This window comes from Aethalodelphis obliquidens, unplaced genomic scaffold, assembly GCF_003676395.1.
Source record: "Aethalodelphis obliquidens isolate GAN/ISIS:26980383/991018 unplaced genomic scaffold, ASM367639v1 scaffold1, whole genome shotgun sequence".
Lineage (NCBI taxonomy): Eukaryota > Metazoa > Chordata > Mammalia > Artiodactyla > Delphinidae > Aethalodelphis > Aethalodelphis obliquidens.
Window position 1 is genome coordinate 2,560,218 of NW_020837945.1, and position 23,396 is coordinate 2,583,613.

Here is a 23,396-nt window from a genome sequence, read left to right on the forward strand (position 1 = left end):
GACTCAGCGTGTACCTGCAGGCCTGGACAGAGGCGGACTCGCCCTGAGAGCACTTGGGAGTCCCTCTGTCCGAGGGGAACAAATGCTGAAGTGGGCTGGGAATGCCCAGGCCTCTAGCCCTTCCTCTGTTTTTTTAGGTGCTTAAACTTCTTTCGGATTCTACATGATCCCAATACCTCACATCATCATAGACCATCCCATGTCTGCTGTCAGATGTTGCCGAGGGAAACCAGGTGGCGGCCCATGGCATCCTCGTGCACCTGCACACCCATTCTGAGAAAACGGAAGGAAACCCAGCTGGTTTGGGGATCTGAGACTTAGGCGGTTCCAGTGCTGGTGGCCCAGGTCTTCAAACCCTGCCTGCTGACTTCTGGTCTGTGGTTTATCTATGAGAAGAAGGTTCTGGAAACCTCCTTTGAGGCCTTGGGGTGACCCAGAGGTTCCTGGCCCTGAGGCAGTGCTGGTTGGACCTTATTCCTGGTCCAGGCACCCTGAAAGGCTCTGCCAAATTTAAAACTCTCACCCGTTCTGAGGGGTTTTAGACTGAGCTATGTCGTACACGAAAATATTGCTTTTTTCCCACCGAAGTTTGGTTTTCTGGTTTAGCAGGAACCACCGAGCAGATGCGAGCTTGACAGTGGTGTGCTAATGCCACGGGACCTCGTCCCACTTTGTCCACGTCCTGTACCTTCGCACGGCTCATTAGGTGTCACACTGTACCTGTCAGGTGTCATTACGGGTGCTCAGTCTGGGGACGAGTTTATGATCATTTTTATTAGCTGATGCCAGTGACGTCTTTGCCTCTTCATGACGTAAGTCCATGTGTTGTCTTTTTAAACAAACAACACAACAATACCAAAATCCATGAAAACCAGGTCAGAATGAACGAAAACACCTTTGTAGGCTGTACTGAAAAAGCCCGATGCTGAGCCACGGGTCCTCCTGGGCAATCAGAGGCTTCCGCGTCACCTTGGCAACCGGGGGATGAGGCCTCTCCCTTTCCCACAGCCCCCAAGCCCTGCTGTGGTGGCCTGAGCCTGCGGGTCTCCAGGACCGCCTGGGAGCCCTCGGTTTCTGAGAGTCTGCTCTTGGCCACCAGGTACCACCCTCCTCCCCGGGGCTGTGCTGTCCTGAGCAGGCTGGGCCAGGTGTCCAATCGGGACCCCGGATGCCTCTCAGACAGCCATGGCATCTCCAAGGAAGTCTCCTGGAGAATGTGAGCAGAAAGGCTTGTCAGAGTGACCAAGATGTTGGCATGGGGGAGGGGGACAACAGGGGGTTAAATCGGGGACGGTACAGCCTCCTCCATCGTGGAATTCCAGGCGTGACTCTGATGGTGGTTTAATGACCTGGCAAGAGGCTTCCTCCGCAGGGCTGGCGAAACGGGCAGGAGGTGCATCATACACGGAAGGATCTCGATCCTTTTATAAAAAGACTGCATGGAAAAATATCAAACTGTCAGCAGCACTGCCAGGGTTTTTCGGTTTTGTCTTTACATACTTCTGTATTTTCTAAATTTCCTACTGAGTTTTCTATTGATGTTTATATTTAGAAAAAAACAAAGTCTTTATCAGAAGAGACCACGCTGCTCAGGGAGCCTTGATCTGGTTCTCACTTGATGCCGCTGAAATTGCCGGGGATCCATCTGGAAGCCATAGGGAGAGCTGGGGCCCTGGCCTGTCCGTCACTGCCCATCCCTCTCTTGGCTCACCCTGGGAACCTGCTCCCGGAACGGGGGTGGGGGGTCCTTCACTTCTCCCCCAAGGTCCGGAATGGGCAAACTGCTTAGACTTTCAGAGCCGTCAGGACCTGTCGCCAGGGATGTGCCCCCACTTCCTGTCCCCATCCCTCCTCCCCAGCTTGGAAGCCACACTCCAGACCGGACTCACTGCCAGGCATCATCCCAAACTCCTTTCCCCCTCATCCTCACCTCTGTCCCCATCATAATCTTCACCCCGCAGTGCCTCAACCCCGGGTAAGCCCACATACCCACTTACGCCACACCCGTCCTCTTCTGAGCACCTCCAGAGAAAACTCACACAACTGTTTGGGCGATCGTTGGTGAATGGACCCTCAACGATTCCAGTACTTCCGCCACGTCCGTCTTGGAGCTGGTCCGGATCTCCTGTCTCCTCTCCTCCCCACATCAGCTGGTCCTCTCGGCCTCCCGCCCTTGGGTCCACACCCTCTGCCTTCTCTCTGGTAGAAACAGAAGGAGCTCCCCGTGTACGGCCACTTTCCGGCCAGACCACTCTGTTCCATGACTCTGGCTTCTTTTCCTCCTCCCAGTGGCTGCCTTCTGAAAGCTTCTTACCCATCCCCCCCCAGCCCCCCCAGCCCCCCCACCCCCGTCTGGTCTTTATCGTCTGTCTCCTCAGCCGGATGGTGGCCCTCAGGGGAAGGCATCTCGTCTGTCCTCCTCCCATTGTGCTCACAGCCCCAGGGAGCGCACAGCACACGGTAGGCGCTTCACGGGCCTGGGTGGGCGCTGGTGGGTGACTCCCTTGGCCCTGGCATGCCTGGCCGCCTCGCCTCTCTCTGACCTGGCCCTTCCCTTCCCGCGGTCCCTACCAGCCTGTCACAAAGCTCACCTGTGCTCCTGGCAGCGCCTAGCACGGTTCTTGTGAAGAGTAGACGTTCACAGATCTGGGGAATGAGTGAAGTGTAACACAAAGGCCAGTACAGCGTGCTTGACGCCAGTGGGGGCCCCAGAGACACGTAGCTGAGAACCACCCCTTGGAAGTCTGACATCTCCCAGAAGGAGTCGGGGTGCTCTGTGCGGCCCCCGCAGGAAGGAGGCCCACACCCAGGGGCTTCTGCTCCGCAGCGTGGAGGGGTGGGGCTCCTCTTCCTGACGGGCCGATGCCGCAGGTACGACGGTGGGAACCTCCGGCATTCCTGAATGCCCTTCCCTCCACCAGAGGACAGCGGGTACTGTGGGTGTGCTGTCACGACCCGTGACCACCCCTGCCAGGAACCTTGATGTTGCTTTTCTCACGAGCCCCCCCAGTAAACACGATGCCTCCGTCTGGCCCTTGCTGGCTCTCTGCTGCCTACCTCGCCCCCTGCAGCCCACCCCCAGCTCCCTTAGGACAGGACTCAGAACACGGGCCAGGGAGCCAGACACCCCAAGGCCTGTCGAGGCCTCAGGTGCAGTATCAACCGTGACCAGCCCATTAGGCACACGGGTTCCTCAGTGGTGACAGGAACAGAGATGGCAAGAGAAAGCCTAGAACTTGGGGTCCCGGGGCCAGCTGGTCTGTGAATAGGAAGCTCCGGCCGCTGTGCCTATGAAACCCAGAGTGTTGGAAATCCGCCCTGCCCATCCCATGGCTGCCTCTCCAGAACCCCGACACCTCCAGCCCAGGCCCAACATCCCCAGCACCAGGATTCCTTCTCTCCCAGCCTGCGGACAGCCTGGACTGAGGAATACGGCCATGACCACGGCAGTCACGGAGCAAACGCATCCCACGCGTGGGAGGCGGAGCTGTGGGAGGCTGACACGCTTGGCGGCGTTGGACGGCTGCTTCACCCAAGCTGCTGAGTTGGCCTGAGAACAGCTGGGTTCTCCCCCCGCCTCCTGGACCCCAGGCCAGGGGTCGTAACTCCCAGACGCAGTGCCCGCGTGTCTGTAAGCGTGTCTGTGTCTCAGGCTCTACAGATGCAGAAGGGACCAGGGCCGCCCTTGGGGCCCACGGACGCTGCTGGTGGCTGACCGTTTTCCCTGAGGCCTGCGATCGTTGGGCTAATGCCCTCAACAAACCACATAAAACCAAGGGAAACAGAGCCGGGAGGACAGACAAGGGCCTTCAGTACCTAGGAGAAGGGTGTCAAGAAAGAAACGTGCCTTGTCATACTCTCGGTGACCAGGGGAAAGCCACCCGGAGAGGGACGCTGGCGTCCCCCCACCTTTAGTCATGGAGGGGAGCAGGTTTAGGACACCCACCGGGGACAAGGTGGGCACACCTGTGAATGTTTAAAGAGACCTGTTGATGGGGTCTGCAGGCTCAAGATCTAGAAACAGTAAGATGAATTCCAGAAACACTGCAGTTCTAAGACAGGCTTAAGAAATTCCAAATGGAAAAGAAACCTGACTTACTGTTTTCTCCCGAATCTGCAGTGATATCTATATCTATGTCTATGGTACCATTCTTGCAGACTTTGAGAGTCCTTCTTCCACTAGGTTAGGTGCAGACTTGCTCAGGTCACTTTCTTACGCCTGCAGAAGCACACACTCAGTGTTTTCTTTTCCTCGTATTGTGTACAAAGCATGGAAGACTAGAAACGTGAAAATAAAGCAAGCATTCTGGAAGGAACTACAGCCTCCAGGGGCTGAGGAGACAAGCAACAACTAAAGGCCCTGGGAAACAGGCTCAGTAGCAGCCAATTCACAGGGGTGCCGGGAGGAACCCCACTGTGGGGTGACAGCCCTTCTGAGGTCTGCCTTTTCCTCTGCCCTGCCTGCATTGTCCAAAGAGCAGGCTCGCCGCCCAGGGGCTGGAGAATGGCCACAGCCCGCGCAGGGCTGTTCAGATGGTGGGACCCTCAGGAAGGGCTGGGAGCGGGTGAAATGAGCCTGGGTCCAGGGACCCGCTCTGGGGAGGCAGCTTCAGCTCTTCTGCCTGCAGTTTCTATCCCGCACTGACAAAATGTTTCCAAACAGACAGCCAGGCGTTCGCAAACGTCTATGACCTTTCCGAAGACTCTGGCTACATCTGGGGCGGGTGGGTGAGGGGCTGGAGGGGCCGGCTTGCTGGGTGTCACCTGGATGAGCCTGAGAAAAGCTCGTAAGTCACAGAACGAGGGACAGCAGGTGAGCGCATTCAGGTCCTAGTCTCTTCACTCTGCGTGCCATTCTCCTAGGAAGAGATCAGCAGGGTGCTGGGACCCCCCGAAGGAGAGGAAAGCAGTTGTAAACTACTCAGCTTGAAGGAAGTAAAAAATATTCCTCCAAAATCTCTATGGATAAACTTGGGACAGATAACGAAGGCACTTTTGAAAGACTAAAGAAAGCTCTGGGACTATTTATGTCCTTGAAAGGACTTTCAGAACAAACTAAACCCACACACAACTGCCCAGGGAGGGGGTGATGGGAAATATTTGCCCAGGCCTGCAATCGGTCACCAGTAGAAGGGCATCCCCGCTCCACCAGGCGCCCTCGCCAGGCAGCCTCCCGAGAAGGTGTCTAAGTTCCGTATCCATTTCACTTAACTCGCTCCCAGCCCCTCCTCTGACGTGGTACTTTTATTTAACACAAGGTAAAAATGATTGCAGGCTAGATGCAGAATTTAAATCTCAAAAGTGCTGCCTTCCTAATATTTAAGAAATGCCATTCTCCATACCCTCTGTCTTCTCTTAGAAAACATCTTCTTTGCTGGTGAGGCATAAAGGGACATGCAGTGAGCGGTGACGCCAGTGGAAATTGTCACCCTCGGCCATTCTCATACCCTCCTCTCGAGCGGGGACCAGGCTGCAGGCACCTCGGTCCTGAGGGCACAGGTCCCCACCCCTCACGCCCCCGCAGCTCTGGGGAAACAGCATGGTGGACCCGGCAGTGGACAAAAGAAACGGAGACCACGGGGGAACTGCAGTGTCCAGCCTCGCCAGGGGTGAGGTCCTCGCCCACTGTTGACCCCGCCTGTTGGCCCTCTTGGGAGGCGCTCCCCCTCCCCAAGGGACAGGGCGCTTTCCTCATCTGGACGAGTTGAGTCAAAGGCGCGACCTTTAGTGAGGGTGCTGCTAACTGGGTTTCCTAATACTCTGGTCCCAAGAACCGGAAGGCCTTGCTGCGTGGGGTCCATTCCCACCTGGTGACCTCCGGTCACCCCGGAAATCAGCCCACTGGGCCCTTCCTCCATCACAGTGAGGAGCTCCACTGCAAAGAGCTGCCTCCAGTCACCTGCTGGCTTCTGACCGCAGACGTGACCCCTCCCGCGCCCCGTCCTGGGTGGGGCGGGGCCAGGCCAGGCGTGAGGACCCAGAACTACCTGCGCCCCGGCCTGGGGGCTCACAGCACTCGGGCCGTCCCCACGCCCCGCGCGGGCGTAGGTTACAGAGATGCTGGCCAGCTTTCCTGTGTGGACGTTTCTAACTTCCTAAACAATTGAGGCTCCTACGAGGCAAGAGTAATCGAAGTGGGCTGCCCAGGTCCTCCATGCATGCAGCTGCCACGCTCCGGAGGGTCCCTGGTGGGTGGCAGCTCCCCTCTGGGCCTGGGTGGCCAATTTGGGGTGTGGGAGCTGGCCTGCTGTCACCTGCAGCCCGTATGGCCCATTCTGCGACTCTGTGAGGTTTCCCGGGCCCCACCTGGTACTTCTCCTAATAGAGGCGCCAAGGCCGAGCACTTCCAACGGAAACTGGGGGACACATGAAACCCGTACCCTGATAATGAGGAACCTGGAGTAGAAGGCTGAAGAGGACGCAGCCGCACCTGTGCTGCACTTCAGGGAGTTTCGGAACCGCGCTAGAACCAAGCCTGTTGTCAGGGTGCGAGACGACGGGGACCTGGGCGAAAGCGGCCGTGCGCGCGCGTGCAGGAGGGAAGGCTGCGCCCGGGGACGAAAGGGTTAAGCCGCCCGCAGCGCCCGCGGCGTCCGGTAGCGGGCGCGCGCCGGCGGGAACGCGGGCGCTGGCGGGCGGGCCTCGGGCGGCCGGCGTCCCTGACGTCACCACCCCGCGGTCGCCGTGGCGACGGCCTCATCAGCGCGCGCGTCAGAGCCGCCAGTCTCTTGGCAACGGCCCGATCTCGCGCTCTCCCTCCCCCTGGCGCTCGGCCGCGCGTCGCTCCGGCGTCAAAAGGACGTCAATGGGGATGTATCAATCCGGCGGCGGCGGCGTGGGCGGGGCCGGCGGCGTGGGGGCGTGGTGGGGGCGGGGCCGGGCGGGCCGGGGCGGGGCCGGAGGGCGGGGCTGGCGGCGCGTGCGGCCAGAGAGCCCGGCGCTCGGCTCAGAGCTGACATGCGGCGCGGCCCGGGCGGCAGGCGGCCGAGCAGCGGGCGGCCGGGCAGCGCGAGCGGCCGAGCGGGCGGCGGGGGCCGCGGAGCGAGCGGCGTCCCGACCTCGGCGCTCCGAGGGCGGCGGAGGTGAGGCGCGGGCAGGCGGCCGCCGTTGGGCTCGGGGCTGCGGACTCTGCGGCCCCGCAGGTGCGCGCGCGGGGGTCGCGGGCCGGGGCGCCGCCACCGGGCTCCGCTTTGTGGTGAGGCTGGCGGCGTAGGGGGGCGTGGGAGCGGGGGTCCGGGTTTCGGGACGGAGCCGAGCGCGAGCGGCGATCCACGCGCCCCGCAGGGCTTGGGACCGGGAGCCCGAGCCGAGCCGAGCGCGGGCGGCGGGCGTGGGAGCGGGGCGCACGTCCCAAGGGGTTCCCGGAATCCGGGGTCGCTGTGGAGCCGGTCGCCGGCGGGGGCGGGTGGCAGCGGGTCCGCGCGCAGGGCGGGCCGGGGGCCCTGGGCTCGGGCCGGCCGGCGCCGAGCTGAGCGCGCCCCCCGCCCGCAGGTGCGGCCCGGAGCCATGGTGATCATGTCGGAGTTGAGCGCGGCCCCCGCGGGCTCGGGCCAGGGACAGCAGAAACCTCTCCGGGTGGGCTTTTACGACATCGAGCGGACCCTGGGCAAGGGCAATTTCGCGGTGGTGAAGCTGGCCCGGCATCGAGTTACCAAGACGCAGGTGCGTGGGGCGGCGGGACCCCGGGGTGAACCCTACGGGGGTGCACCCTCTGCGGGTGGACACCCCCCCTCCCCGGAGCAGGGGAAGCTGGTGGAATCCCAGCTTGTGGGGTCCTTCGTCCTAATGTCTAAACGCTGACAGTTTTTAGTTTGGAAAAGGAAAAAAATGCTTTATATTATGATTATGCATAATTTGTACAAATATTGGGGGACAGCAAATAGGGTAATGAGCAAATAACCTCGGAGCGCAGCTGGAGCCCTGAAAAGTGAGCCTGCAGACACTTAGGACATTTATTGATCTTTGGCTTTTTAAGTAATATTAACGGTTACTTCCGTTATTTTCCTCCCTAACTTTTTGTGACCTTTGGGGACATAAAGTGTTTTAGAAATTAACCTACAGAAAATGAAATGTGTAAATTCGCTTAAATGAGAGGGTTTTTCTTTTTCAAACAAAATATCCTTTATCTATTAAAAATTTGTAGGTTGCAATAAAAATAATCGACAAGACACGATTAGATTCAAGCAATTTGGAAAAAATATACCGTGAAGTTCAGATCATGAAGCTTCTGAGTCATCCTCATATCATAAAGCTTTATCAGGTAAGGACGCAAGTTTGCCTTCCACTGTTACTTCTGGCAAAGTGTATCATTTTTTTAATTTTCAACAACTTAAGTCTCTGAAGGTTGCCCCTCTTTTTGGGTGTTTGTAGGAGTCAGGGGGTTGATTGTATAAGGTGAACAGATTGACTTCTGTAAGCTGTGCAATTATTTTCTTGCTCTTGGATCATAATTCAGATTTGCTTCATTAAAGTTTTGTTTGGTAGTGTTACTCATTCCAGTTTTGAATGCGTGGAGGTCGGTTGTTAAATTTACTATGAAAACAAACAACTAGATCTCTGCATTGCCGCAAGTCAACCATTTAGTGTGAAGGGACGAATCTGAGTGAAACTAGACTCTTCTGCCTTTGCAGATAATTATTAATCTTTAAAACCAGCTGCTCTTACCAGTTTTCGTAAACTTATCTGCGCAAAGGCTGCAGTGAGCATTTGTCTATCCCGTTTCAACCCTTCCATCAAAAACGGAGAGATGAGGTACCTTTGCTGCGGTGAGAGCAAAAGGAACTTGCCGTCTAATCTGCTTTAAGAACGTGCCTCACCCTGTCCGTCTGTTGGTTTGCTTTTTGTTCTTCCTTGAAACTAAAAAATTGTATCTTTGGAAACTAAGTGCTGATTTAATTAGGACAGCAAAGGAATCTCTTACTTAGCCAGGTGCTTCTGCAAAATGAACTCGGGTCTACTTGCAGAAGGATAAGTTCTTTGCAAATGTTTGATATTACTCCCAGTTGTGTTGGGTGTAAGTTCCTTTTGACGATTCTCACGAAACCCTGTGGATCCGAGATGGATATGGGACGGTGTGGGGATGTGTGTGTGCCCTTGGCAAGGCGAAGCTGTACAGTGTGGCAGGGGAGAGGACTGAGGTTGAAATGACCCCCCGGGGAGGCTGCTGCCGTGGGTTATGGTGAAGGATGAGGTGGAGTCATGGGGCTCGTGTTCCTCTAATGACAGTTTACTCAGCATCGTTAAGTGCCGAGATCGAGTCACGTGCACTCCAGTTCGTGTTTTGTTTCTGTTGTCATTTTTGAGTCAGGCCGAGATAAGATGTTTCCTCCATGGTCACTGATGTCAGTGCCTGAGCAATGTGCCCAGCCTGTTTCCACAGGAGTGGGCTGAAGCCTGTCTGTCTCTGACTTTGACAAGGGGGATGAGCCAGAGCTTTCCTCATCTTCCTGTCCTCCGCTGACCCTGTGCGGGAGGAGCCCAGTGAGCCAGACGGTAGAGGTCTTTTCTGGGGGTGAATTTTCTCATCATTCCATGAGCTGTTTTAACTGTTTGGAGACAGGGTTCAGTGGGTAGCAGCGATTGTTATGGCTCTGGTTTTGACACTAGTGTCTAATTTTCTTCCCCTGGCCCGGTCCCCAGAACCTCCGTGAGACGCTTCAGCTCTTTCCTCGAGGTTTTTTTTAAAACTTCAAACACGTTGACTCGTAATGCTTCCTCTGTCTCTTTTTTAAATTGAGGAAAGGGATAAACTTGCAGCATGTCACTCTACCACACACGCCCAGGGCAAGGGTAGTTACAAGTGTAGCGAAACTGCATTGTGTTGGCTTTTCTTGTTAGATTTGTGGCTCAAGGCAGTTGTCTTTAAAGTGCCTTTTTAAGGGAATAACTATATTTTGAACCCTGAAGAGATCTTTTTCTGTAAAGATGTATTCTCTCTGTCTCCCTCTGAAATATTTTAAAATACACAGACATGAGTTTGTTTTACTCCTTTCAGTACCAAAGATTTGAATTTGACCTCCTTTCTTAATTAGTTATGTTTTTAAATCTTAAAATTTTTTTTCAACGTGAAATAAAATTCTCAATCAGTAAATGAACCTCTGAGGTGTGTTTGACATTGGCTCTTGCTATTGACACACACGCCGAGGAGTTTGCTGTAGGAGAGGAGTCTTTTGTAGCTTACCTGGCAAAGCTGGCCTCTCACAGCCTCCTGTATCAGGTCAGTAACGCAAGTGGGGCGGGGAATTTGTTATCTATTATTCAGCTCGTGCCGGCCCTGGCTTGGGTAATCTGTTGCCTGCTAGGCTTCTAGAAGAAAGGCCTCACAGAACTCTTGCCATCTCTTACTGCTGGGGCCTGCAGAGCCTTCACTTTGGGTGAGGCAAAGTGAGTTAAAAATACCATAGAGGAGAGTTCCAATACAAGTAGATATTTTTGGGAAGCAGAGGTGTTTCAGGATGGATAGGTTAGTGAGGAACTCACCTCTGATTTTCAAAAAACTTTTTCCTTTTTTTTTTTTTTTAACATCTTTATTGGAGTATAATTGTTTTACAATGGTGTGTTAGTTTCTGCTTTATAACAAAGTGAATCAGTTATACATATACATGTGTTCCCATATCTCTTCCCTCTTGTGTCTCCCTCCCTTCCACCCTCCCTATCCCACCCCAAAAAACTTTTTCTGAATAGGGATCCCCTTTGTCTCTTTATTGCGGAAGATTTTCTTTTCTTTCCTTTTTTAAAATAACGAACGTGCTCATTCTGGAGAAGTTAAAAATTTACTGGGGTTCAAGTAGATTATTTATACCGTCGGTATGTTCCCTTTATGTGGTTAAACGTTAGGTCTTTATTTTTTTAGGTTATGGAAACAAAGGATATGCTTTACATTGTCACCGAATTCGCAAAAAATGGAGAAATGTTTGGTAAGCCATGCTGATTCTTAGTATCTGTTGGAAAGAAATGTCCTGATCGCCCCTCCAGTGTTTGGGTCTCCCCAGAATCCTTTCGTTGTGCCCTAGGCGGCGGCCGGACCTTTGGATTTGGGGCTATAGCTTCCTTTTGTCCGTCCTCAGATTACTTGACCTCCACCGGGCACCTGAGCGAGAGTGAAGCCCGCAAGAAGTTCTGGCAGATTCTGTCAGCTGTGGAATACTGCCACAGCCATAACATCGTCCACCGGGACCTCAAGACCGAGAACCTGTTGCTGGACGGCAACATGGACATCAAGCTGGCAGGTGAGGGGCCCAGGAGCGCGCCCAGCGGGAGGGAGGTGCATGCCGGTGAGGGGCCCCATGCCGTATCGCACGAGCCTTTGAAACTGCGGCCCTGCCGTTTGCACTGCAACTTCATCGCCTGTTTCCTTGTCTCTCAGATTTCGGGTTTGGGAATTTCTATAAGCCAGGAGAGCCTCTGTCCACGTGGTGTGGGAGCCCCCCGTACGCAGCCCCGGAGGTCTTCGAGGGGAAGGAGTACGAAGGCCCCCAGCTGGACATCTGGGTAGGAGCCACTGGTGCAGTGCCTGGGGGGTGCGGGTGCTCGGGGGGCACCGGGGCGCAGGTGCTGACTCAAGTCTGGTCCTCCTCAGAGCCTAGGCGTCGTGCTGTACGTCCTCGTCTGCGGGTCTCTTCCCTTCGACGGGCCTAGCCTGCCGGCCTTGCGGCAGCGGGTGCTGGAGGGCCGGTTCCGCATCCCCTTCTTCATGTCTCGAGGTAGGTGAGTGCCCGGCCTCCTCTGAGCGGGTGCGGTCACCAGCCTGCTGCCCGAGCTGTTGGGTAACCAGGATGAGACTTTGGGGGGATGAGGAGGAATTTATTTCCTGAAATGCCTGCTTGACCATCTTCTGAGTCTGCCATCGGGCCTGGGAGCCAGGCCCATGTCACTGTGGGGTGTTTACTCGATGCCTGCGAGAGAATCCCAACCCACTGGCTGCTTTCTCTGTGCCCGACTTACAGGGCCAGCTGATGCCTACGCGGCTGCTCTGAAGCTGGCTGGGGGCCCAGCAACAGCACTCGGGGTGCTGGCCCCATCCCCTGAGTCTCACCCCTCCCACACTGTGCTTTTCCCTTCCACTTTGGAAGGTGTTGGACAGCTGCTTCCTCACATGCTTGGTCACAGCAGGGTGGGGGAGTCTAGGTGGTGCTCGGTCTGGTGGACGTTAGGACCACGTTCCCCAGGGACCTGATCCCTCGACCCGTGGCCCTCCTTAGTGGCAGGTCTGTGACACCCAGGCCACCGCTCCCGGCCTCAGCGTTCTTTGGGACGGTCACTTGTCTGCTCGCCACGTGCAGGGGAGCCATGTCCCCTGCAGGGACCCAGGTGGGCGCTGGGCACACGCGTGCAGGAGGCCCTCGCGGGCTCAGTGCGCCTCCCTTGCCCCCCAGACTGCGAGACGCTGGTCCGCCGCATGCTGGCCGTGGACCCCACCAAGCGCATCACCATCAGCCAGATCTGGGAGCACAGGTGGATGCGGGCCGACCCCGCCCTGCGGCAGCCCACCTGCCCCGTCTTCTCCTTGCTCGGCTACGCCTCCAGCCTGGGGAGCTATGACGAGCAGGCGCTGGGCATCATGCAGACGCTGGGCGTGGACCGGCAGAGGACCGTGGAGGTGCGCCGCCGGCCTGGCCTGCCATGGGGAGGGTGCGCCTTCCCGGTCGGGGGCGGGGCGGGCCGCCGAACGGGGGAAGCAGGTGCTCGCCAGCCGGGTTAAAACGGGCGCGCGGCTGATCGAAGGGCGGCTCGCCCACGGGAGAGGGTGTTCTTGGCCACCCCAGAATGGCGCGGGGGCGGGCTCTTCAGGAGCCCCCCCCGCCGGCTGCGCTCTGACCCCGCTTCTCTGCCCGCAGTCGCTGCAGAACAGCAGCTACAACCACTTCGCTGCCATTTATTACCTCCTCCTGGAGCGGTTGAAGGAGCTCCGGCTCGCCCAGCCGCCGGCCCGCCCCGGCCACGCCTGGCAACAGAGGCCCCGGAGCTCGGACCTCAGCGGATTTGAGGTGAGGGGCGGCGCCTTCGATACCCAGCCCCAAGTCTCTGCCTTGGACTGTGTCCCCAAGTTAGGAATACCCTGCTGGGACATGGCTGGGAGGGCATGCAGGCTGAGCCCCCAGGTCACCTACCCCCTCCCGTTAGGCACTTGGCAGGGGTCCCGTGTGGTGAAGCGGGGTGGGGGGTGCCAGCCGTTCTGCTGGGGGTCAGGCCCCGCCCGACCACCCCCTGTTCCTTCACGGCCCCTGGTGCCACCGCTCGGCCGGTGAGGCACTGGAGGGGGCTACACACGTGTCCTGAGCCCGCAGCTGGCGGCCGACGCCTGTAACAGTCAGCGGGAAGCCAGCCCGGTCTGTTCCGCGACGCTGTGTTGCTTGCGGTCGTCCCCTGCCTCTGTCCCTCACGGCCTCTGTCCTCATCTGCTGGCCCCCAGGTGCCTCAGGAAGGCCCCCCCGGTGACGCTTTCCGCTCCGCCCTGCTCTGCGCACAGCCCCAGACCTTGGGGCAGTCTGTCCTGCAGGCCGAGCTGGACTGTGACCTCCACGGCTCACTGCAGGTGTGCGAGCGCCTCGCAGGCGGTGTCCGGGGTGGGCCCGTCTGGTTCCCAGTGCTGGTGACGCCCCGGGCCGGGCCTCACAGAGCGCTGGGGTCACCGGCCTCCGTGTGTCCCCACAGCCCTCGCTCTTCCCTGTGGACACCGGTTGCCACGGCATGTGCCAGTGGCGCTCCGTCTCCCCCAGCAGCCTGCTGGACACGGCCATCAGCGAGGAGGCCAGGCGGGGCCCGGGCCCGGACGAGGAGCAGGTCGCACGGGGGCCCCCGCCTGGCAGCACCGGCCGGAGACACACGCTGGCCGAGGTTTCCACCTGCTTCTCCCCGCGCATCCCTCCATGTAAGCGTCCCCGTGGGTCAGGGACATGCCCGGCGGGTGGGCTGTGACGGGCAGCGTCTTCGGGTTTGCCATTCCTGAATCGCCCGAGGCCACGTGGACCATACTTAGACCTCGCCGGTGGCCCTCGAATGGCAGGGACAGCGTGGGGTTTAGCTGCCCTCAGGGGCTAGCAGGGCAGGTCCTCGGCCCAGGCCCCTCTGTGTCCCAGGTCCAAGCGCCACCTGTTGGCTGTAGCCGTGCCCCCAGCCCCGTGGTGCTGCCCGTCGAGGCTCCCTGGACTCTGGGGGCATCTGGCTGTCGCAGACTTCCTACCCCCAGAGTTGAGGCTAGGGGTGGGGAGGGCACAACTGTCTGCCCCGTCAGTGGGCCACAGGCCATCTGAGGGCCCGGGAGACGCCGCAGCAGGCGCGAAGCTCCGGGGCCAGAGCACCTGGACTTGCTGCAAAGGGTGTCGGGCGTCCCCGGGTGCGTCTGGCCTCAGCAGCGCCTGCTGCTCTGCAGGTATCGTTGTCTCCCCCTCCGCGGCCAGTCCTTCCGAAGGCACCAGCTCCGACAGCTGCCTGACCTCTGCGGGTGACGGCCTGGCTGGGCTCAGCGGACACCTGGTCGCTCAGGGGCTGCTGAGCGCCTGCTCTCCGCTCAGACTGGCCTCGCCACTCCTGGGGACCCAGTCCGCCACCCCTGTGCTGCAGGCGCAGGGGGCCCTGGGAGGAGCCGCCCTGCTCCCCGTCAGCTTCCAGGAGGGCCGGAGGGCGTCAGACACCTCTCTCACTCAAGGTGACTTCCCCTTTCGCGCCCACTTCTGCCTTCCCTGGGAGACCCGTGTGCACCCCGGGGGGCATCACTTTGTCCTTAACGGCAGGTGGCAAACCCCTCTTCTAGCTGGTCCTGGTGGAGCAGCTGTGCTCCCTGGGCAGGCCGAAGCTGCTGCCCGGCTTCTAGACACCCTGGCTTCTAGGATGAGCTCACACGGCCTCTAGTAGCTGGTCCTAAGAGCCCAAGAGATGCTTGGGTGGTGGGCATCAGCTCCGGACTTGGAGGAGGATGGTCAGGGAGGCACCCGCCACAAAGGCAAGCCATACTTGGCGGCCGGGGTCTCCTGGCACCTCGCAGGGCTTGTGGGGCCCCAGCCCCGTCCCGAGGCCCCTGCACTGCTCACGCCCTCCTTCCACGAAGGATCCACTGTCTGCCCAGACGTGTGCTTCTTCAGGGCTGGAACTGCTGTCCCAAACCAAATCCAAAAGAGACTGATGTCCCAGCCCCAGGAGAGGGGCTGTCGTGAAGTGATGGGGTGACGAGAGGGCCCCTTGACCCTGTAGGAAGGCGTGCGGGTCCCCTCATCCCACCACGTTCACACCACTCGGCCCCGCATACTCCCCTGCTGTCTGGAAGCCCCAGCAAGCGATGGGCCGTCAGGCCAGGGCTGGTGGACGGGTCCGTATACCTGTTGACTTTGCCTGTCCCCAGGGCTGAAAGCCTTTCGGCAGCAGCTGAGGAAGAACGCGAGGACCAAAGGCTTTCTGGGGCTGAACAAGATCAAGGGGCTGGCTCGCCAGGTGTGCCAGCCCTCCTCCAGCCGGACCTCGAGGGGCGGCCTGAGCACCTTCCAGCTGCCCGCACAGAGCCCGGGCCTGCACGGCGGCGGGGCTGGCGGCCGGGAGGGCAGGAGCCTGCTGGAGGAGGTGTTGCACCAGCAGAGGTAAGACGCCCGCGTGGCACTGGCGCCGGGGCCTGGGCAGGGCTCGTGTGGCTTAGGCTTTTCTGAGCGGCCTTACTCCCTGAGCTCCTGCTTCTGCACGTAACCAGACAAGCGCTGCCCTGCCCAGGCTGGGGGAGATCTGTGCAGCTCCTTCCCAGTAGCTGGGGGGCGGGGGTGGGGAGCATCGGCCCACAGTGGGGGAGGGAGGGGGCGGCGGGTAAGAATGTCACGTCTGGTTGGCATCTCTGAGCTGCTACGAAAGCAAGACGGGGAATGAAATGCCAGGAATTGCTCAGGGGATGAGTCACGCCCAGAGTGGCGTGTTCCGAGCAGCTCCAGCCCGTACTTCCACGGGGCGGGCCCTCAGCCCTGGCGGGTGGAAACCCGATCGTGTGGGAGCCTGGCCGGGTGGCGGGGGCAGCCGCGCGCCGGCCGGCACTGACCTGCCTTCCCTGTCCCTCGGCCTGGCCAGGTTGCTCCAGTTACAGCACCACCCGGCGGCCCCACCCGGCTGCCAGCCAGCCGCCCAGCCCCCCCCAGCCCCCTTGGTCCTCGCCCCCTGCGATGGCGCCCTCCTCGTGTCGGGACTGCGGAAGGAGCTGGGGCTGGGGCCCAGCCTGCTGCTGCCGCCCCCGCTGCTGCAGGCCGGGGGCTCCCACGTGGCGTCGGCCGCCCAGCTCCTGGACGCCCACCTGCGCATCAGCAGCTCCACGGCCCCCGGCCCTGCCGCCGTGGCCCCCCAGCCATGCTTCGCCACACTGTCCCCGAGCCTGGAACCTGCGGGGCTGCCCCAGGGGGACTGTGAAATGGAGGACTTGACCTCGGGCCCGCCGGGCACCTTCGTCTTGGTGCAGTGAGGGGCCCGGCCGGGCTGTGACTTCTCGAAGCAATAATTTCAGAGTATGTGAAGACGTTTCCGGACTCAAAGCCAAGAACTTTTCAGCAGGAAAACAAGCAATACGTTTGGTGTTTTGGCTTTTTAGTTTATATTTTGTTTGATTTTTTTTTTTTTCCCCTTGCACTGAGCAACTGTAACTCCGAGTAGGGACTGGAAACTTTTTGAAGAAAAATAATAATCCAGGGGCCTGTCATTGGGGCGGGTGGATGGGAAGCGGGAGGAGGGCAGCGGGTAGAGCTGGCAGCGCTGTGGTCAGGGTCACGGGGTGGGGGGGGTGGGGAGGGGGTCGCCGATTGCCCCCAGGAAACCGTGGTGTGAGCCATGCATCCCCATCGCGTGTGTGTGCGCGTGCATGTGTTAGTGGGTTTTTTTTTAGTTCACAGTTCTCCACTTCCTGGAACACTTAGGCTTCACTTGAAAACTGTGAACTTTCTGCTTTACGTATCAGTTCTTGAAAAGCTCTAACGTCCAGCCCAAGAGAAGATAATCTATAAATTCTTGGAATTCTCTCCCCTGAAATCAGAATCCAGAGGATAGTTTTTCTTATTTTAGAGGAGACGTTTTATAAACTGCTCGGGAGCTGGTTTTCCAGGATTCTTCGGAGGGGCTGCAAAGAGGAACCTGGCTGGGGTGGGGGGGCCGCGAGGTGGAGGCTCCCCGCCCCCCCCCCCCCCCCCCCCCGTCACTTGGCCTGGAGCCCCAGGGCACCTCCGAGGGAGCTGGGGAAGTCTCTTCCTCCTGCACCTCTTATTTCCGCTGCTAATTAAGTTTTTATGCATTTCATTATCAGGGTCCAAAAAGAACAACTGACTTGGGGTGGAGTGGGGATCGTGCAATATGGCGATTCTGTGATGCTGGGACGGACAGGGATGGGCCGCCTGCGGTCGGGGGACGGCCCACCTTGTCCGGGCCCTGCGCTTGGTGGGCCTCCGTTTTAGGAAAATGAAGTGAGAGGTCAGGTCAGTGCTGTTCAAGCTTTGTTCTTTTTTTAAAGCGAATACTGTACATGTGTATACATAGGAGACAAACATACACTACTTATTTTTTATACTTTTTACTACGTTTTTGTGTTCCTGGTGTGAACTTCCCTCTCTGGTAACGTAACCAAGCTCCGGCACCAGGTCCGTGTGGAGGCGGGGCCAGCAGCAAGCGGACCAGGCGCGTGCTCACCTGGCAGGTGAACTCAGGTGGCGGCTCGGTCCGTCAGAGGCCGCTGGGCTGAGGAGCACCGTCCCTCCCCATCCCTGTGGCCAGTCAGCGCCGTCCCTTTACCAGCGCAGGTGCCTTCAGCTTGTGTCGGCTCTCGCAGCCTGCAGTGTTAGGCCCAGGTGATGCCGAATGGGGAAGGTGGCACGTGTAGAAGCCAAAGATTGCCGGGTCGCCAGAGGCCGGGGAGGCCGGCCCCGCCGCCGCTGCTCTGTAGCTGTGTCCAGGAGCGGGACGAAGGACTGTCCTTGCACCTGGCTGCCAAGGAGTCACCAAAGCCTCCTGTGACTAGGAAGGTTTGGGCCAGGAGAGCGCCGGAGGCCCCGGGGCGCCAGCCTCGGCCTCCGCCTTCCGGAGGCACCGTCGACTCCCCCGAGGCCGCTTCCCTCCTTAACGCATCTGTTCTAACGCCGTTGATCAAAGGCCTCAGAGCCATGACAAGCACTTTACTCTCAGCGTTTCCTCCCGTCACCGTCAAGACGTGTGTCGTGTTGTGTCCGGTGTTTGCGACGCGTGTGCTGCGGGTTTCTCAGCAGCGCTGTCCCGCGGACTGGACGCGGGAGCCTGTCCCGAGGCACCACGCCGTCCGATGAAGATGTACATAGTTTGGGTTTTTTACCATAACTGAATTAATTATTTTATTTCCTACGTTCACATGAGAGATGTACGCCAAATGATTAGTGGATGTATGTTTTTTAATTTAATATTTAAATAAAACATTTGGGGAAGAAACCTTGACTCCTTCCCCGGCTTCTTCTCTGTGGGGGGCTCCTTCCTTCCGAGCCGCTTCCTCCAGGTTCGATGAGTTTCAGGTCTCGGAGAAGAGGGCCAGGTGCCGGTTCCCGCGCCCAGCCGAGCTGCAGGCCCAAGCCCTGACCCGCTAGGAGGGACGGGCGCTTGGTGGCCCCGGCTGGGGGCGCGGGAGGCCCGCTGGCGCTCAGACCCCTTCCCAGGTGGCAGCTCTGCTAATCGGCTGGGTGTCTTGACACCCAGATGTGTTTTCAGCTGGTTCGTCCCCTCCCAGGGCACCATTCAGACTTCACTCTTCACCCATAATATTCTCTGAATCCACCTAGAAATCAAGGCTTTGGAAGAATCTCACAGCCAAACTATTTCCTGGTCTTTTCAAGTTGGCATCATCACCTTCTAGCAATAGGGCAGATGGGGCTGCCAGAAGACCAAAGGGTTCTCTTCATTTTGATGCCTGGCAAATCTTTTTTGATTAAAAAATTATTGAACCCTTTCATACTCATTAGGATGGTCATTATCAAAAAAAAAAAAAAAGTGTTTGCAAGGATGCAGAAATTGGACCCCTTGCGCGTTGCTTGTGTTGCAGCTGCTGTGGAAAACAGTATTGCAGTTCCTTCAATAGTTAAATAAGGACCGTATCGTCCAGCAATCCCAATTCTGGGCACAGACCCAAAAGAGCTGGAAGTAGGGTCTCAAACAGGTATCTGTACACCCACGTTCGTGGCAGCATATTCCCAGTAGCCAAAATGTCGAAGCAACCCAGTATCCACCGGTGGATGGATGGGTAAATAGAATGGGGTCCATCCACACAATGGAATATTATCCAGCCTTAAAATGGAAGGACATTCCGACACCTGCTACAACACGGATGAACCTTGAGGACGTTATGCTCAGTGACATAAGCCAGTTACAAAAGGACAAATATCGTATGATCTGCTTACGTGAGGTCCCTGGAGGAGCCAGACTCATAGGGACAGACAGCAGGACGGTGGGGGCCAGGGGCTGGCGGGGGGGGATGGGAGGGAGTGTTTCATGGGGGCAGAGTTTCAGTCTGGGGAAGACGGAAAGTTCTAGAGACAGATGGTGGTTACACAACAGATGGTTACACAACAACGTGAATGTACCCAAGGCCACCGAAATGTACACTTAAAAATGGTTAAGATTGTAAGTTTTATGTGTATTTAACCAAAATGAAAAGAAGAAAGATTCTTTCAGGGGGACAGGTTGAGAGGTGGACAGCAGACAGCAGGGGCTCCAGGGGCCAGGAGTGGGCAAGAGAGCGAGACGGCCGCAGGGTGAGATCCACGGGGAATCCCGGGGAAGCTCGGAGTCTGTTTCCACACATTCTGGGAATAACGCTGCATGTTGCCTAAATGCCGAGCCCTTCCGACAGCCCACGGGAGCTGAGCGGCGGGGGTCCTCACGGCCGTGGGAAGGAGTCCCCCCGGCAGAAGGCTCCCTGTTTTCTGGGGCGTCTCAGCAGTTTGGGGGCTTGCTGAAGAAGAGTTTTAGCATCTTAGGTCGGGAGCTAGGTTCACAGTGACTGACTGAGCCGTGAGGCCGGCTTCCGGCAGGAGGGCGGGTCAGACATGCCCCCAGGAGAGCTCAGCGACCCCAAGGGGACACCCCTGCTCGGGCCTCCCTGGGGCGTGGCCCACGGAGCTGGCTCTGCGCCCTGGCACCTCTGTCCCCCCACCTAGGAGGGGGCCGGCTCGGCCACTGAGCTCAGGCCCTGTGGCTTGCTGTCGAGAAGAGTAAAGGGAAATCCAGAAAATCCAGTTTGCCGTTTGGGACGGAGAGTCTTGTAAACCAGGAAGAGCTCAAGCAAAATGCGTCTGGGCCTCTCAACGTCTTTGGCTGTTGTGTTTGCGCCGTGTTAATAACTTGACATGCCTGTGTCTTGGCTCCCAACCGGACGCTCAGCTCCTGGTGGGGACCTCATATCTCATCCGACTCCCACTCCCACGGGCCCGAGCGCAGGCGGGCTTGCGTGGCCCCTCGGCAAAGAGCCGGCAGCTGAGTGAGCCCCTGTTCTCGAGCTGGCTTGCTGTCTCCGAATGGATGGTGTGGCCATTCTTACTGTTGGTGGTGGTGGTGTTACTGTTCTCGTGATGTAACACTTCCTAGAATTCCCAGGTTGGAGATGAGCCCGGCGCAGGGAGCCTCACGTAGACCCGCGGGATGTCGGAACTCCGTCCTGGGCTTACAGATCCGCTCACGAATACTTTCCCGCCCCCCAGAACAGGAGGCCAGTGGCCGTGGGATTCGGCGAGGCTCGCAGTGCATGAAGGGTCTTCTCAAGGCCCCGCCACCGCGTCTTGCTCTCCCAGCATTTCTGCACCTTGGACGACCCCACCTTCTCGGGTGTTTTGCGAGGAGTTGACGCTGTGGATGGGTGCGTTCCTGGTGGGGCGTGGGGCGTGGGGTGCGGCGGTGCCGAGCCAGTCTCTGGCACGTCCCTTAGCACACGACTGCACGTCTGTGTGTGGGCAGCTCTAGTCGGCTTTCCTGTGTTCAGGGCATCGCGCCTCATGATGCCCCTTAGGGGGTGTGACCACTAAACACCCCGGGAACCACTTAGCACAGCTCCAGGCACACCGGGAGCGCCCAGCAGTGCCCCGCAGGGTCCCTGCAGGGTCGCCGCAGCCAGAGGGCATGTGTCCACCAGGGAGGAAGGGCCAGGGGGCCGGGGGGCCCAGGCTTGGCCCCCTTTCATCCCCACACTGATGTTGAAAATACTGAATCCTCCGGCAGAGGTAGGAGGCCTCGCCCTGAAGGCGCCAGGTGCCGTGGTCGGTGTGACTGTTGCTGCCCAGAGCTGGGAGCGCCCTCCCGGCCGGGCCACGGGACGGTGTGTGGCCAGAGCCTGCCCTGCTTTGGGAGGAAGGCTTTCTGGGCACCTCGGAGTGAGAGCGGCTTCTGTGGGGGAGGAGGGGGCACGGACGGTAGGGACGGCGGGGTCGGAGGGTTCGGAGAGTGAGGGAAGTTCCTGGCTGGAGAGCCGGGGCTCATCTCCCTCCGAGGTGGGGACTGAACCTGACCTAAGAGGAACTGGCTAGCTTGGGGGTGGAAGGAAAAGTGTTGGCCCATGAGTTTTCCTTCCAGAATAACAGCGGGGAGTTCCAGATGCGCACGGGGGTGGGGTGGGGGCCGGGGGGATGGGCACCGCCAGCCTGTGGCACGAGCTTTGACCTTGACAGGGTCTCCTGAAGAGGGTATCCAGGGTGGAGATGTCTTAGTGGGCCCACCTGAGGTTTTCCAGGTCTGGCTCTGTGGGCTACTGTCCACGGTGAGAGGAGAGGGCGGAAACCAGAGGGGCCTGGAATCTGAGCTGATTACTGTGAGGCTGGGAGGGCAGTGGAGGGGGAGGGGGAGAGGTGGGATGGGGGAGGGGTGGGGAGAAAAAGAGTGAGCATGTTCAATCCCTCCCCTCAGGGGAGCTCCTGGGCCTCCGTCTGACTCACTCTTTAATTATCATCATTTCATTTATTTGAAGGTGATTTCTGTAAAGACTAGACACATCACTCAGGAGGCTCCGGGGACAGCGCTCCCCCCGTTGTCTTTGAGGAGCCGTGTGCTGGGATGAGGCCCACGAGCTCCAGGCCAGCCACACTTCCCCAGCAGGTTTGGGGGGTTGGGGTTCAATCGGGGGGGAAGGTATCTTTCCTCCTTCACCGAGTGTGTCCACCTCCAGCAGCAAAGGGTTATGTGAGAAGCCCGGGGCTCCAGGTGCCACTGGATTGAGGTTTGAAGACGGTGAGGAGAGCAGGGGCTGCAAACCCCCAGAAACAAGGTGCCCCCAGAGCCAGTCAGCTGTGACGGACACACAGTGAAACGCACCTGTCGTGTAGTCAACGAGCTTCCACAAGGCACAGACGGTGTGACGGCCACCAAAATCAGTACACACGTTTTCATCACCTGGAGGGCCCCCGGGCCCTCTCCCGGGTCCAGCTCTCATCTCTGTGGGTTAGTCTGCATTTCCTAGAATTTCCCACGAGTGGATCATACGGTGTGTGTTCTCCATTTGGCTGTTTTCAGTTGACAGAATTACCTGCAGACCCGTCCAGGTGTCGTGGGCATCACTAGTTCAGCCCTTTCACTGCCAGGTAGAGTTCCACGGTGTGGATGGGCCGGAGGAGAGTGTGTTTATCCACTCACCCATCGCTGGACACTCGGGTTGTTCCCAGTCTGGGGCTATTACAAATGGTGCTGCAGATAATGAGTGTGTGTGGGTGAGTCTTTGTGGGGAGAGGTTTTGTTTCTCTTGGGTGACAGGTAGAAGCGATGGCTGTGTGTATCGTGTGATAGCTATTAGCTTTATCAGAAGCAGTCGGACAGTCACCCAAAGTGACTGCACCAGTTTACGTTCCCACCCGTAATGTGTGGCTGCCCTGCGTCCTCGCCAACACTTGGTAGCGTCAATCTTTACAACTTTAGCCATTCTAATAGGTCGGCTCTTCTGATTTCATTTTGCATTTTCCTGATGACTGGTGATGTTTAACAACTTTTTCTGTGCTTATCGGCTGTTCTATTTTTCAAGTTTATTTAAGTCTGCCAATTTTTAAGTGGGTTGTTTGAATTCTTCTCATTAAGTTGTGGGAGTTGTTTATATATTCTGCATATAAGTTTTTGTCACATGTGTGTATAGACGTATATCTGTCTATGTACATATACATACAGACACACATATATATGTGTATCTACACATATGCATATATATATATGTATGTACACACACACTCAGAGAATATTTCTCCCATCTGTGGCTTGCCTTTCATTTGAAGAGTCGAGTTGAAGGTTTTAATTTTTATGAAGTCCGACTTATCGTGTTATCTTTTATGGTCAGTGCTTTTTGTGTCCTAAGAAAGCTCTGTCTACCCCAAAGTTAAGAAGATGCCCTTGCTCCCTTCTAGACGTTTTATACTTTCAACTTTTCTGTCCACATCTACAATCCACTTTGAGATGATTTTTCC

The 23,396-nt window shown here is 57.9% G+C and overlaps 1 protein-coding gene and 1 long non-coding RNA gene across 5 annotated transcripts; one reads left to right on the top strand and one right to left on the bottom strand.

The window, feature by feature from the left end:
• Positions 1 to 754: 754 nt before the first annotated feature.
• Positions 755 to 6,727, bottom strand: LOC113608639 (uncharacterized). 2 transcript variants are annotated; one of them, XR_003428390.1, is made up of 7 exons: positions 6,381 to 6,727; positions 5,343 to 5,374; positions 4,765 to 4,859; positions 4,100 to 4,278; positions 2,592 to 2,646; positions 2,040 to 2,199; positions 755 to 1,435 (listed from the first exon to the last, which is right to left on the bottom strand). It is a non-coding gene; the product is annotated as an uncharacterized LOC113608639 (long non-coding RNA). The 2 variants fall into 2 exon arrangements; XR_003428376.1 differs by lacking the exon at positions 6,381 to 6,727 and having other exon boundaries at positions 4,765 to 6,238.
• A 255-nt stretch (positions 6,728 to 6,982) lies between these two features.
• SIK1 (salt inducible kinase 1) lies at positions 6,983 to 17,270 on the top strand. Of its 3 annotated transcripts, none has more exons than XM_027085021.1 (14): positions 6,984 to 7,082; positions 7,492 to 7,662; positions 8,144 to 8,260; positions 10,853 to 10,916; positions 11,067 to 11,228; positions 11,366 to 11,490; positions 11,579 to 11,702; positions 12,375 to 12,598; positions 12,837 to 12,986; positions 13,412 to 13,534; positions 13,654 to 13,870; positions 14,372 to 14,647; positions 15,338 to 15,569; positions 16,042 to 17,270. In XM_027085021.1, exons 2-14 carry the CDS (start codon positions 7,507 to 7,509, stop codon positions 16,424 to 16,426), a joined length of 2,355 nt encoding a protein of 784 aa, XP_026940822.1. In that variant the 5' UTR covers positions 6,984 to 7,082; positions 7,492 to 7,506; the 3' UTR covers positions 16,427 to 17,270. The 3 variants fall into 3 exon arrangements, with proteins under 3 accessions (XP_026941010.1, XP_026940822.1, XP_026940913.1); XM_027085112.1 differs by lacking the exon at positions 6,984 to 7,082 and adding an exon at positions 7,089 to 7,195; XM_027085209.1 differs by lacking the exon at positions 13,412 to 13,534 and having other exon boundaries at positions 6,983 to 7,082.
• The last annotated feature ends 6,126 nt before the right edge of the window (positions 17,271 to 23,396 follow it).

Coding starts and splice junctions, on each gene's coding strand:
- SIK1 (XM_027085021.1), top strand. CDS start 7,507: ATGGTGATCATGTCGGAGTTGAGCGCGGCCCCCGCGGGCTCGGGCCAG. Junction 8,261..10,852: donor ATATCATAAAGCTTTATCAG/GTAAGGACGCAA, acceptor TTATTTTTTTAG/GTTATGGAAACAAAGGATAT. Junction 12,599..12,836: donor ACCGGCAGAGGACCGTGGAG/GTGCGCCGCCGG, acceptor CTCTGCCCGCAG/TCGCTGCAGAACAGCAGCTA.